The sequence below is a fragment of the Pteropus vampyrus genome, unplaced genomic scaffold, assembly GCF_000151845.1.
Source record: "Pteropus vampyrus isolate Shadow unplaced genomic scaffold, Pvam_2.0 Scaffold33, whole genome shotgun sequence".
Classification (NCBI taxonomy): domain Eukaryota; kingdom Metazoa; phylum Chordata; class Mammalia; order Chiroptera; family Pteropodidae; genus Pteropus; species Pteropus vampyrus.
In genome coordinates, this window is record NW_011888814.1 from 3652691 (window position 1) to 3666859 (window position 14169).

The window sequence follows — 14169 nt, forward strand, 5'->3', positions numbered from 1 at the left end:
AGTGCAGTCCACCAAGTCACTCTGCAAATCACTTTGGAATCAGACCAATTTCCTCTCTGATTTTGTTCAGAGAAAAAGTTGGATCTTCTGGTAAAAAAAAAAAAAAAAGTTAAAAAATAAATAAATGAAAATTAAAACCCAAACACTAAAATCCTCTCAGCTGGCCTTTATTTAGATGGCCAGCACGAAATATGCATGTAATTATTAATAAGACATATTCACAGAAACACTACAATAAAGATTTGCCTATTCAAAGAAATAGTCTTTAATTCCAAGGAGAGGCACTAAGTTGGCTTTGAAATTAACTATAATCAAATTGGGGTCTATCTTATCTACACTACAAGTTATTCCATGCTAGAAAAATAGTGGAAACAATTTTACGTACCTCTCTTCCCTGAGGGAGTCCAAGAATTTGGAAGCATTGTGGAATAAAAAGATGCCATAGTGTTATAAAGCATTTTAAAAAGCGGTCATTATAATAGTTCTATATTTCAGCATATAGTAGAGTGATATTTATGAGTTATGATTATCTCTGTACAATCAAGTCAACTATATTCTTGTGCATTAGAAAATAATATTTACATTTTAATTGTTTGAATACATTACATTTTAACTAGCACTTAGTAACTGAGTGTACATAATTTTAATTACATTTAAAAGATGAGAATCATTATTTTTATTAGTGCAGGAAAATTAAACATTATTTTTGTGACATGTATGTACCCATTTAGATGAAATATACTGCAACTGGATAGCCAATCAGACTTTTTTTTTTAACTCAAAAAGGTCTAATACTCTGATGATAATGCCTTTTAACAAAAGACAAAGACAACACATACATGCATTTTATCATATAATCATTTTCATTGTAACAGCAGTAGTACTAGCCTAGGAAAGATCCTCCTGGGAATTCATTTCAAATTATTGAAGCAGCTGTTTCTTCAGTTTAAAATAAAATATCCATAACAAGTTCACACATGACAGATGCAAGGTAAAAACTAGATTCCACAGTGTGAGCTAAAAGCAGATGTTTTGAATGATCATATTTATAACCAGATACAATAAATCTTAGTTACCTATAGTAAGGTTTCATGAATACTCTTTTCCAAGAATTTGCTTCAAATGTACTTCATGTAGTTTCTTATATTTTGGAGAACTAGGTTTCATGAAATACAAATACTCTATAAATTCTTATGTATCTGGTCTTTTTCATTCTTGCACATTTCATGTGTTTCCTTGAGAATAAAAGCACTATTATGGCACTGAAATTTAATACATTTATATACTCCCACATACTTTCCCCACACAGTTCAAAGTCAGGAAACTCTTTTTTAAGAAAAATAAACATGTGACTAGAAATAGTGACACCTTTAAGTCTTAGAATAAGCAGTTTGCTTGGTGAATGACCACTCCCTATCTTTAGTGAATGTTACTAATATAATTAGAACCTCTAAAAACTATAAATGATGCAAGTTTGGTGAAAATTTAAAGAAAAATTTGATGATAAGAATGAAAATCTAGTTATGAACATCTTCCATTTGTATTTGTTATCTTATAGTTTATTACTAGTTTTCCTGTCACGCATTGATTGACTTACATTTCTAAACTAAAGCGATCATGACCTAGGGGGAAACGCAAGTGATCTGGCATCACAAATTAGGGTTCGTGTTCCAGCTTTGCTTTTTGCTAGTGGAACATCTTTAGCAGATCCCATGAGCTTTTCCATGTTCCTCACAGCATGACTGTTGTCAGGAACAGATATTAAATTATATATATATGTGTGTGTGTGTGTTACGTGTGTGTGTGTGTGTGTATAAAATTCCTTTGTAATATATAAGAGTTGTATTTTCAGGCAATGCACATGTTTTTAGTTTTCTACAGGTAAATACCAGATGTGTATCAGTCTAAGGGTAGGCCAGTGTTCTTCTCACATGACAAAGCATTATGTGTCATTTTATACAGCAGTTAAAACAAGTCATCACCTCTGCATGATGCTCTTCGTTTTGTTGTAAGACTTCGATGCAGAGCTCTGCTAGATGAAGAACTTCTTCCAGCTTTCTAGCAGGAGTTGCCTGGTTCATGGTCTCTATTAGAAACAAATCAGAATAAAGTTACCTTAAAAATAAAAAAAACAAACTTGCTTTAAGATGTAATGATGAGAAAAAGGGGTTGAAATCAAATGAAAAAGTATATTTTTTGAGAAATAAGAGATGCAAGAAATACAAACACGTACATTCTTTATAAAAAGAAAACCAGTTCACTAGATTGCGGGAAATATTTCATCCACAAAGCAATCACAGGAAAACACAAGTGCTCTGCCATTTAATATATAAGAACTAATAGGTGCATCAGCACATTAGATGCTCAACTTCTGCAACAAACAAGTTATAATTCTCCTCAAGGTCAGAAACACAAAGAGAGCAGATACCACAGTCTTTTCCTTCTCTCTGTATTATATTATCGATACAATACCACTCTCACCAGATGAGTCATTCCCGGCATTAGCAAAACCCATGCTTTTTTGCTGCTATTTAAATTCCCAGCCTACATGCCTACGGTTCATGTCCATCTAAAATTTAAGAAGTACAAAGTCACCTAAAACAACTATGACAGGCTGCAATTAACTGATTTCCTCCCCTCCTTCCCTGCCCACCTCCAACTGGGGAGGAGTGGGGAGGCGTTCTTTGAAGCTGAATGTTCTTTCGGCACCAAGGCAAACTGGTATAAAAGGCCAGGCCACAATGAGATTAAGTGCAGCTACCTGAAATTCAGTAACACAAAGTAGTTGATTTCAGAAATACAAGAAACTGGCAGAAATTAGAGGTGCCCTATGCAATGAACTGTTTCAAAATTGAATGTGAAGAATACAGTTTCAGTTTCCAATAACACCCTTAAAGATAAACATCTTAGATTCATGGGCTCTCTCTTTGCCCCAGTAGGTATGGACGTCATAAGGAAGGGAAATAAAATTTTCAGGAAAAGAGCTTTTTCTGTGGAACTTAAGGAGTCATTTTTTCCTTCTGCAATAGCTCCCTGCCACCCCCGCCCCCAATTTCTCCTTAAAATTTCAGCCTTCAATTTGGAGTAGACTCTTCCATTTGCTTTTTATTTGTTCCCAAGGGATATAAAATAGTGCAGTGAAACATTGCTTATGGTGGGTACTTGTTCACTAAATATTTATTATAAGCTTACTCTAGGTCATAGGGTGATGTACAACAGGGTCACCATCCCCCAACCCTGGTACACATCTCACTAAATTCCCCTGCAGGATGGAAAGCCGATGACAGGGATCCAAGAGTACGGTGACTCTTCAGGAAAACCAGATGGCTGAAGGCTGGACAGCACATCTCTGAGTGTGCCTGCAATGTTCTTAGCTGTGGGAGGTAGAAGGAAGTAAGAGACATGTCCCTGATCTTAAACAACTTAGACTGCAAAAATCGCTACTGAAAGGGTACTTAGTTCTGGGGCTGAATGCTTTGCTCTTCTGAGTTCTCTCTCTATTACGGGCTCAGAAACTGGGTCTCACTATCTTATATTCTCAATGTCCCGAATGGGCTTTAAACCATGAAAAGTACTTAAGGAATGTTTACTGAGAATGCAGTAGTCTAATTCTGGGGGAAAAGCATGTTAAAAATAAAATCAATAATCAAATTATTTAACTTTGTGTTGGATTGCAAATCCAACACAGGCTCTTATGTCACTAACACACCAAGGTGGTAACACCTTATGTCACTAACACACCAAAGTGGTAACTAACACACCAAGGTGGACTGGACAGCAAGTCAGCTGTAGTCCGAGAACACTGCTGAAATAACTGATGAATGCTACTTTCTTAAATTACAGGACTTTTTTGGAAAAAGTTCTCAAAATAATTTTTAATTCTCAAGAGCATATCACTTATATGCCTGAATTTCTCTATCTTTACATTGAGGGTGATGAATTTAGTTGAGGATTCTTAACCTTGAGTGTTAGGAAGAGGTTTTAGAGGGTCCTTAAAATTATATGCTAATTTTTGTGCATATAGAAGATTTTTGGAAAGAGAAGGATTATAACTTTCAGATCCTCAAAGTGGTCCATACGCCAAAGAAATGCTAAGAATCACTGAACCATATAATCTCTAAGATTCCTCTAAGAGATTTTATGCTTCCTATAAATATGGGCTTGATCTATATTAAATTACAATATTTTGATACATTTATATATGTTTATAACATGTGTTTTTCATAAGGAAAGGGAAAGGCAAAAATTTAATTGTTTTTATCACAGAAATTTATTTTCCCTACATAGGTTAGTACATTATTTCTGAATCCTCATGACCATTCTACAAATTAGGGAAACATATCCTTCATTTCTAGATTAGGAACAAGAATCTTGGAGAGGTTAGAGAAGGTGTCCACGCTCATACAGATACTGGCTGAGATGGAATTAAAATCTTACCCTTAATGTCATACAAGCAGCAATAATACAATGACTTGAATTGAATATATATTCAGTAGAAACTTCTGAAACAGCTGAAAGTTTGAAGAGTTTATAAAGTCCCTCTATCCTTAGCCACAAGTATGCAATAATGAAAAAGAATCACTGAAAGCTCAAAACTTAGTTCTGTCTACATGTGATTATGTCAAAACCCGCTTTTACATTTGACACTACCTTAAGTAAAAACTCTGAGAGTACCCCGTGTCCTACTGAAATTTAAAAACAGCTTAAAACATTTCACTCTTCCTAGATTAAATTTACTGAGAGAATCAAAACTTTGTACTTGAACATAATGGCCACTCTAATACTTTAAATGAATAGCATTTTTTATAAGTACACTATGTATGCCATCTCGGGCTGTCACCCATGTGACAACAGCCGAGCGGTTTAATGCGTTCTGTAGTCAGAACTCTATTAGATAACAAGTTTATTGGTAGCTCCATTAAAATTCTGAACACTGTGAATATTTGAGAATTCCTCCTTAAAATGTTCACTTTCACTCTTTTTGTAACATTTCTACAGCATTACAGATGTCTCTGTATTCTTCAAGCTTCACACCAAGTTGCTGATTGTTGTAATACATTTTGAAGAGTGACATTTAAAACAAATATGCCCAAAGTAGCGAGGTTTCTTGATGAATTTCAATGCATTGCTGCTCTTGGCTATGATCTTTCTTCATTTTAGAACATTTTTACTTTTCTATGAAAACACTTCTTGGCTCCTTGAAGCAATTCCTTTTGCTTATACCTCTATATTTAGGAAGAGACCTCGCTGGAGAAAAGGATGTTAGAAGACAGCCTGACTGTTTTACTTTAATTCTGCTTCAGAGAAGGTGCATACTCCCAGCATGTTCTCCTTGGCTGCCTCCCTTCCTGCCATTTCTTGACAAAGTCCCTAGTGGTGGATACACAATGATGCTCATGGTGAAAGCTATAAGGGTACACGGGAAGAAGACCAGTAAGATCACTTCAATTCCTTTTCCTCATTATAGGATATGTGGAAATTTGTGATGTAATTGACCTTAACTTTGAACAGACTGGTTGTATCTGTACCTGCAGCTAAACAAGAAATAGAATTCAAGATGGTGTTGGATTGAAGAACTATGAAAATAATCCCATCACAATACTGCCTTGTCTTCTCTTGCATCTAGATCATGATGATCAGCTAGAGTGCATCAAAAAGTAATATATGCACTCAGATTTCTTGCGCGGTTCTACAACATGTTGAATTGCGTGGCCCCGAATTTGATTCAACAAACAGGTACTGCATGTGAGTTACTGTATTAACAACTAAGGGGATGCAACGATGAACAAAATAATATTTCTGCCTTCACAGAATTTATGTATATCTTTCCCTAACCAAATAATAAGGTAGATGATAGCTATATATCATCTTTTTGGTCAAAACGAGAAACTTTTGTAATAAACCTGATAGTGAATTAACTGCACTCAGTATGCAAGAACAAGGTTACTAGTTTACTAGAAATAGAATCAAAGACATGTCACTAGGAAGGCTTTAACTTGCTCAAGTACAACAGATGGAATTCTTAAGAATGAAATTACTTTTTTAGCAGGTGCTTGAGTTCAGAAAATTTAGATCAGAGACAGCTAACAGCAGTCTAACACTGAAGTCTCTCACCTTTTCCTACTCCTGTCTGAAGACAAAGCACTTACTCTTCCATTGTTTCTCCCTCCTTCTAAAGAACATAAGTCAGATGGATGAGGAGAAAGCCCTGACATCAGAAGATAAGTGAGGTGAGAAACTTGTAAGACTTAAGAAGGGACTATAGGAACAACTGCAGGTCCTGGGAAGAAAGACAAAGAAAAAGGGAAAGAAGGGGAGGAAATGGGAAAATGACCAATATCTAGGGAAAGGAGTTAAAGAAAGGACGGCAGTTTTGAAGTAGTAGGGAGATTAGAAACATCAAGCATTTACCTGGGACACTCTCTGGAGACCCAAGCAGTAAGGCTTTGCCTTGCAAGGTTGAAAAGAACAAGAAAGTTGGGCCAATGGTACAACATCTGATTTCTTCTACCTGGAACCCCAAAGTTCATCCAGTGGTAACGCGTGTCAGCATCCTCTCTGTGGACTGCTGTTTGGCGAAACTTATCTATTCTCAGACACAGCTGAGAAGTGGTGGAATGGACCCCTCTACTTTCTGTGCACTCTCTCCGCCACCATCAAAGTAGACAGTGCTTGGTCCCTTCGTCTTCCTCACCCTACAGAAACATTAGGAAATGTGGCGTACGCGCACGCCACACTGGAATTTGTTCCAATTAGATCTGAAAAGTTTCCATCTGAGCTATAGCCTCCATGTTAGACGCCTTCTTCCACTAACAAACCCCTTTAGGCCAGCCCAGCTGGCTCAGAGAATTTCTACTGGCTTTCTAGCCTGTCCTAATTTGAACCTTAATTCTTGTCAAATGAATTGTCAGATGACTCAGTTGGAAAGTCTAACTTTTGATTGAGAGTTTTGGACCTATCCTCCAGCTGCAGGCCCAGCAACCTGGGTAATACAGCGCCAGAGCCCAGAACTCATCCTGGCCAGACCTCAATAGTCATGGGCGTTCTCATCCCAAGAGGGAAGGTGGGCAGGCGATCAAATATTTTCTTTCCCATTAAACAAAACCCTCACCCTCCCTCTTTAGCGCATATGACTAGATGAGATGATTCTGGGAGAACTCTCTTGACTTATTCCCCTAGAGGCAATAGTATATAACTTCCTGGCAAATAAGACTGCCTCAGAATTTAGGGGAGAGGTGGTTTCTAAAACTGAACCCCACTTCCCCAACTCTTTAGGGTCAACCTGATTATACTTACCCAATACTTGACACCCTAAGACCTGGTACCATCAGCTAATGCAAGAGAATGATGTCTCATTGACTCTCTCTTGGTTTGTCTGACTGCAAAATAAATGCTATTATGGTTCTATGAGTGCTGAAATTTATATTGCTCTAATCAATAAATGTAGTATCTTCTGTAGGATCCGTGGTTCTTAACTTCAGCATGCACCACAATCACCTGGAGAGCCTGTTAAAACACAAACTGCCTGGGATCACACCAGAGTTCTAGATTCAGTAGGTCCTGTGTGTGGGGCCCAAGAATTCACATTTCTAACAAGGTCCCAGGAAACACTGATGATGCTGGTCTGGGGAATATACTGTGAGAATTACTAGTTTTTATGAAAAACAAAAGTTAAAAACAAAGGTGACCTGTTGAGATTGCTTCCTCTTTTACCTGAAATCAAGATACATCTTTATGCAAAGTTCATTTTATAAACAAGGTGGCTTTTTCTGTAGAATCTGAACATATTTTACCTTCTGTAATGTTATTCCAGGTAGGATGGTATACATATTTCGACAAGCCTTGTATGAATGCAAATAACTAACCTAGGGTGTCATGTCTTCCCTATAGCTGTTTAAAATCCATGAAAATACTAATACCACAGATGTTTGAAAATAATGGGTCTGTGGCCTCCTGATTCCAAGGCTCCCTTTGGGGCCAACCTATTTAATGACCCTGTCATTTAAAGCAACAGTTCCAGTTAATACCTCCTTGGAATTTATGCTAATATTATAGCTTTGAAATAATTGTCCTGTGGTCACAATCACATTAACTTCTTTACCTGGATTACCTTTCGAATCAGTAAATTTATTTTTAAGCAAACGGTCAGCTGTGGAACAAAGGAAAATAGGCCACTGGAGTATAAGATGATGGCACCTGGACTGGATCCAAACTGAGCAATCTCCATAAGCCAACAGTGAGTGGTGATCCATGAGTGATGGGCCATACACATGGGGGGCAAACGGAAGGTAAATATCGGTGATGCTCTGTGAGACTTTCTTTAGGAGGCGTATTCTTATAGTCTTAAAATAAGGGATGGTGGTGATGGAAGTAGAGAAAAAATTACTAGGATACACACACACAACTTAATATTTGGCTTTTACAGTTATGTGATTTTTAAGAGTGGAGAAACAGACACCTTGGTTTGAGTTTTATTAAAGTTATCCCTGTAATTATCGAGACCCTGTGAAGCAGGAATATCTAAGATCTCACAGGAAAAAAAAAAACATAAGCTTGTGAAGCAGGAATATCTAAGATCTCCTTAAGCTTGTGAAGCAGGAATATCTAAGATCTCACAGGAAAAAAAAAACATATCTTCACAGTATTGCTGGCTGCAAGGACAATGAAAACTTGAAAGAAAAAGTTTACATAATGTATATTTACTCTGCTTTGGTTAGCTCTGGCCAGAACTGTTCTAAGATTCTAATGACAGCATAAAAGTTTTCCAGGTAGTTTTGCTAATTGCACAATAGGAGCTTTTCTAAAGTCTGTAGCCATGATCGCTCTCCCTCACACAAGGATATATATTCAGCTGTTGAAACTGGTAAATGGTCTTCTCCTTGATTTTACTGCATCATACCCATCTCCCCTCAACATAACCTGGATTCAGAAATTAAAAACCAATAGAATAACCTCAATTATAGTAACTGCCATGCCAACACTAAATTATCACACAATGAAGGTCGATAGCATTTTAAATTTCATGCCTAGTTCTTTGAGCATCGAATGCCTCTTATCTTCCTCCTCCATCTTAAACTCCTTCCACCACTCTTAAGGAGAAAGTCTGCCCTGGAACAATGCGGGGCAAGCAGGGTAGGATCCAGTGAGGCGATGGGTGAAGATAGTCATTCAAGAGGGGGCAATGGGGAAGGTGAAAAGGACTCTAGAGGCTTGCCAGCTGGGAGACAGGCTGGAGAAGAAAAGCAAATTTTCCTGGACATAGCAACAACACTATGAAAGATATCATTTGAACAGATTTAGAACCTTAGCTGCTAAGAAATTAGTCAAAAGAGCTTAATGTATGTCTGTCTTTGTTTCCTTTGACACATTATCAAAATCTGTTAGGACAGCCAAGTCATGTATTAGTAGTGATATTATTATATTTGACGCTGAGATTTGGAGAAAGTCTCCTAGTTGGACAAGAATAAAGACCAAGTGTAGAGGGCAGGGTTGGGCTTAGTGACATTTTAAATATTTCAAGTTTTAACATCCTGGGTCTGCTAGCCACTGTGAATATGTGTGTAGGCACTGGTGCCTCAGGGATATTTTATATCCTTGAAATTAAAAAAAAAAAAATCTGGCATTACAAAAGGTTGGATTAGATCCTTTAATTTAGTGCTCGAAGCTATATGGCCACTTAGTTATGGCCCGCAAGTAATGAACTCTTCCTAATTTCCAAAACTGTTGAGAAATAAATAAGTAGAAATCTGTCAGTTTGTATTACTCTGGTTTTGTCCAACTGGAAAAGATGTAATACATCTAAACTACTCGGATTAACAAGGTGCTGCAGGAGCTACACCGCTGTATGTCACTTGGTTTACCTTTTGACACTTGTTAGTAAATAAATGAGATAGTTTCATCAATCAGTTGGTTTCAAACTCTGTAGTTGGAGAATGATAAATTCTACAAAATTGCTCCTGAAAGGAAGAAAGCTTGCTATTTTAAGACTGCGTTGATCTGTGAATCACATTCTATATAAAAGTTAAAAAAAAAAAAATACATGACACTGTCAAGTGAGTTGAGTAAACTGACATCCTTTTGAGACCTTTTAGGGAACAGGTGTTGAACACTTGTAATGAGATTTCCATGCATCTTCAGAGGAAGGAGATCAGACTCTAGCGAGAGCTGATCAGAGCGTTACAAATCACAGCTGAGGGAATGACTCCCAGTGAGGAGTACAGGGCAGGGGACATGGCATAACGTTTTGTTTTCTCAAGAGGTGCTTATGTTCTCACTAAGAAGTTTTACAGAAGGCAAATATTCACCAACGAGAAGCTTTTGAAGAAAATAAAAATCATTTTTCCAGATCTGGAGGAATTTAGGGTATATTCAATTAGGAACTCCTGGTACACTACGACCTCATGTAGTTACCCCATATTATTTGATGAATCTTCTTTCTTTTGAAACTTTGTGCATCAGTATAATTCACGGAGCTTTCATGGCATCGCTTCAGAGTATGTGAAGTATTTTTTTTTTTTTCAAGCAGAAAATGGTTGGCTGACCATTCTACATAGAAAATGAACTAACCAAAATGGAACACGCTATATTTTATAAGAAAGTTAAAACAATTTTGTTCCAACTGAAATAGATATTAAACAAACTTGGAAAATTGAGAAAGTAAAAAGGTAAAATGTTAATTGGGGATAGTTACAATATAGAGAAATGCTAAATTTACAGTGGTTGATATTTTCCTCATTACATTGAGGTCTCTAATTTCTCCAAAGATCATGTTTCTATCAGAGAGGAATTCAGCTTATTTTTATCCGTGTAATAAGCCCATCTTTCTGACATCACCTCCCAAACAGCTTTCCCTTCCTCCCTGACTTTTGGTCCCCCATTACTATGGATGAGGCACATTAGGCTTCCATCTATACAGTGGGTCCTCAAATAGCGTCACTTCATTCAGTGTTTTGTTATAGTGTTGATGAGATGTCACAGAAAATTAACTCTTATTTATATCAATTAGCCTACGGTAAAATTGGTTTCATAACACATCGTTTCACTTAAAGTTGCAGAACCTACATGAGTCTTTATTTTTCTGAGTATCAGCCTTATTGTGGGCCTTGGTGACGGTCTTCCTGTTTGTCTCAGAATCTGGCAAGACAAGTCTCCACACTCTATTTCTTCTTCTTTTTTTTTAAGTTGACTTAGTTATTCAGTGCCCTTTATTCTTCTATTTAAGTTCTGAAGTAAATTTATCAAGGTCTTTTAAAAAACCTTGTAATTCTGATGGACACTATAGTGAATTTCAGATTAATTTTTGGAGTGTTCATGCACTGTACTATCAAGTCATCCCTCCTAAAGTTATGAACTGTCTCTACATCTATTCAGATTACTCTCTATGACCTTTATTTGAGTTTCACATTTTTCTTTATAGGAAGTTTAACACGTTTTTGGCAAAGTTAATTCCCGGATACTTTATAGTTTGGTTGTTTCTATGAAAGGTACCTTGTTTTTGTTTATATTTTCTAGCTAGTTGATTGATGCTGCGGAGCAGAAGTTCTCAGTGTGGTCCATGGACCACTGGGGATCCCAAGACCTTTTGGGGTCTGTGAGGTCAAAATTATTTTCATAATAACAAGATAGTTTGCCTTTTTAATTCTGTTGACACTTACACTGATGGTGCAAAAGTAATGGTGGTTAAAACTGCTGTTGCCTCAGCATGAATCGAAGCTGTGGTGTTAAATTATACTCATTGCATTCTTCACCACCATGCACTCGAAAAAAACAAAACAAAACGAAACAATTTTACAGAAGAATATCCTTGATAAAACAGTAAAAATTATTAACTTTATTGAATCTCTTCCTCTGAGCATATTTTTTAATACCATCTGTGACAAAATGAGAAGTTTGCATAAAGCACTTCTGCGTACTGAATGAACTACAATGTGGTCTCAAGGAAAAGTATATAATTGAGTCGAGGACTAAACTGCTTTTTCTTTCACAGAAAGCAATTTTTAGTTGAAAAGACTACTGATGGACAAAGTATGGTTATTCAGACTCGAACGTTTGGCAGACATATTCTGAGAAATGAAGTAAACTTGTCACTTTCAGGAAAATAACAGGCAGTATTTGTTGCCAATGAGAAAATTAGAGATTTCGAGGAAACCCAGAAGTTTTGAAAACTTGTATCTGTCATGAGCTTGACAGCTTCTCAATACTTTAAAACACTTCTAGTGAGACAGGAGTGATATTAACGAGGGAGATTTTTGTATCTTATCTAATAATTTTTGTCAATATTAAGAAGATCGTAACTTACTGAACCGATATTTTCCAAATGATCAATACATGTTAAAAGATCATGCATGTTGAGAGAATCCAAGTGCATGATAAACCATTTGGGTTTAAAGTAACAGCCTGGAAAGTTCACTGGTATGCTTTCAGGCTCCACATTGCAATTAACCCATAAGAAATTATCACTTGTCAAGTTTTGGTGTAATATCATAAAAGAAAACCCACGATGATCTGAAAAGTCTATTAAAATATTCCTCCTTTTTCCAACTATGTATCAGTAGGAAGCCAGAATTTTCTGCATATATACCTTCTGCAATAGTCTGAATGCAGAAGCATAAATGGAGAATCCAGCTATCTATTAAGGCAGCCATTAAAGAGAGGTGAAAAAAATAAACAAACATGCCTCTCATTCCATAGCCTTTTTTGGATTGTTTTGGAAATTTTTTTTTTCCATAAAAGTATTTTATGTTGACAGGTAATAGGTTTACTACTGTTATTTTAAAATATTAATAATATTTTATAAATTTCTCCATTTTACTTCGAGTATGGTAAATATTGGTAGACATAACCCATATAAACAAAACTCTTTGGATCTGCATCAATGGGTCCTGAGACTAAAAGTTTGAGAACCACTAGTGTACAGAAAGGATACTGATTTTTACAGATTGACTTAACATCTGGCAATCTTGCTGACCTCTTGCACCTAGTAGGTTCCATTTAGATCCCATTAATTTTCTAGGAAGATGATCACTTCATCTGCAAACAATGATGGTTTTATCTCCTCTGTTTCCATTCTTTTGATTTACTGTTTTTCATTCCTTTTATGTTGTCCAAGACTCCTAGTATTCCGACGATGATAGTATATGTGCTTGTCATGTTCCTAATCCTAGAATGCCTCCAAACTTTCTTCATTTTATGAAATACTCACTGTAAATTTTTTCTATATGGGTTTCATAAAGAATTCTTTCTAGAATACTAATGGTATAAGCTTTAATTATATTATTATTGACTCATTTCGCACATTTTTTTACGATCTGCTGAGATCATGATTTTTACTTTTGGTTTGTTAATATATAAATCCCATTGATTATGATGTATCATTTTCTCAGTAATCTCTTGGATATTGTGATCTAATATTATATTTAGAAATTTTGCATGTATGATTAAAATGAAAGGAGTTTATAAAAACTCTCTTTTATTCCATTGTCTTTATTGGTTTTGGAATCAAGGTTATATTGCTCCATGAAATAAACAGGGCAGCTTTCATCCATTTCCCACAGTTTGGATAGGGATTATTTGTTCCTTAAGTTTGGTGGAACTCAGCTCCAAACCAACTGGGCTTAGAGATTTGGGGATGGGAGATATCTGACAATTATTTCAATTTCTTTAAAACTTATTGGTGTATCATTTCTTGTGCTGATTATACCAATATACAGTTTTTCACAAAATGTATCAGTTTTATCTAGACTTTAGATTTTTTTATTTGTTCATGATACTCTTCTATTATTTTCTATGTCTCCATACTATATTTACCTGCATTTCTTTTTTTGTTAATTAGTCTGCTGAAAGCTTATCTTACTCTATTTTTATTTCTATTCTCCATATCACTCAGTTTTCCTTTTATATTGTCTACATCTTTTGCCTTTCTAGCTGCCTTCATTCTGACCTCCCAGGTCACTAAAAGTTCTTCAGCTGTGTTTATTTTGTATCTCATTTTTCTTACAACCACATTATTTTCATAGACAATATTACCACTTGGTTCTTCATGACTTCTTTCTATCATATTGCTAGCATCTTACTATATTCCCTTGAGAATATTTATTATTCTCAATTTAAATTCTTGTTCCATAAGTTCTAGATGGTATATACCATTTACTTTATTGTCTTTTAGAGGGG

At 36.0% G+C, this 14169-nt stretch overlaps 1 protein-coding gene across 2 annotated transcripts in view; it reads right to left on the bottom strand.

Annotated features, from left to right (window-relative positions):
- The window catches only part of CADPS2 (calcium dependent secretion activator 2), a 375602-nt gene that overhangs the window by 81161 nt on the left and 280272 nt on the right, over positions 1–14169 (bottom strand). For both annotated transcript variants that reach the window (XM_023528883.1, XM_023528884.1), the window contains exon 16: positions 1983–2086. In XM_023528883.1, the coding sequence (XP_023384651.1) occupies positions 1983–2086 (104 nt within the window). The remainder of the gene's footprint in view (positions 1–1982; positions 2087–14169) is intronic.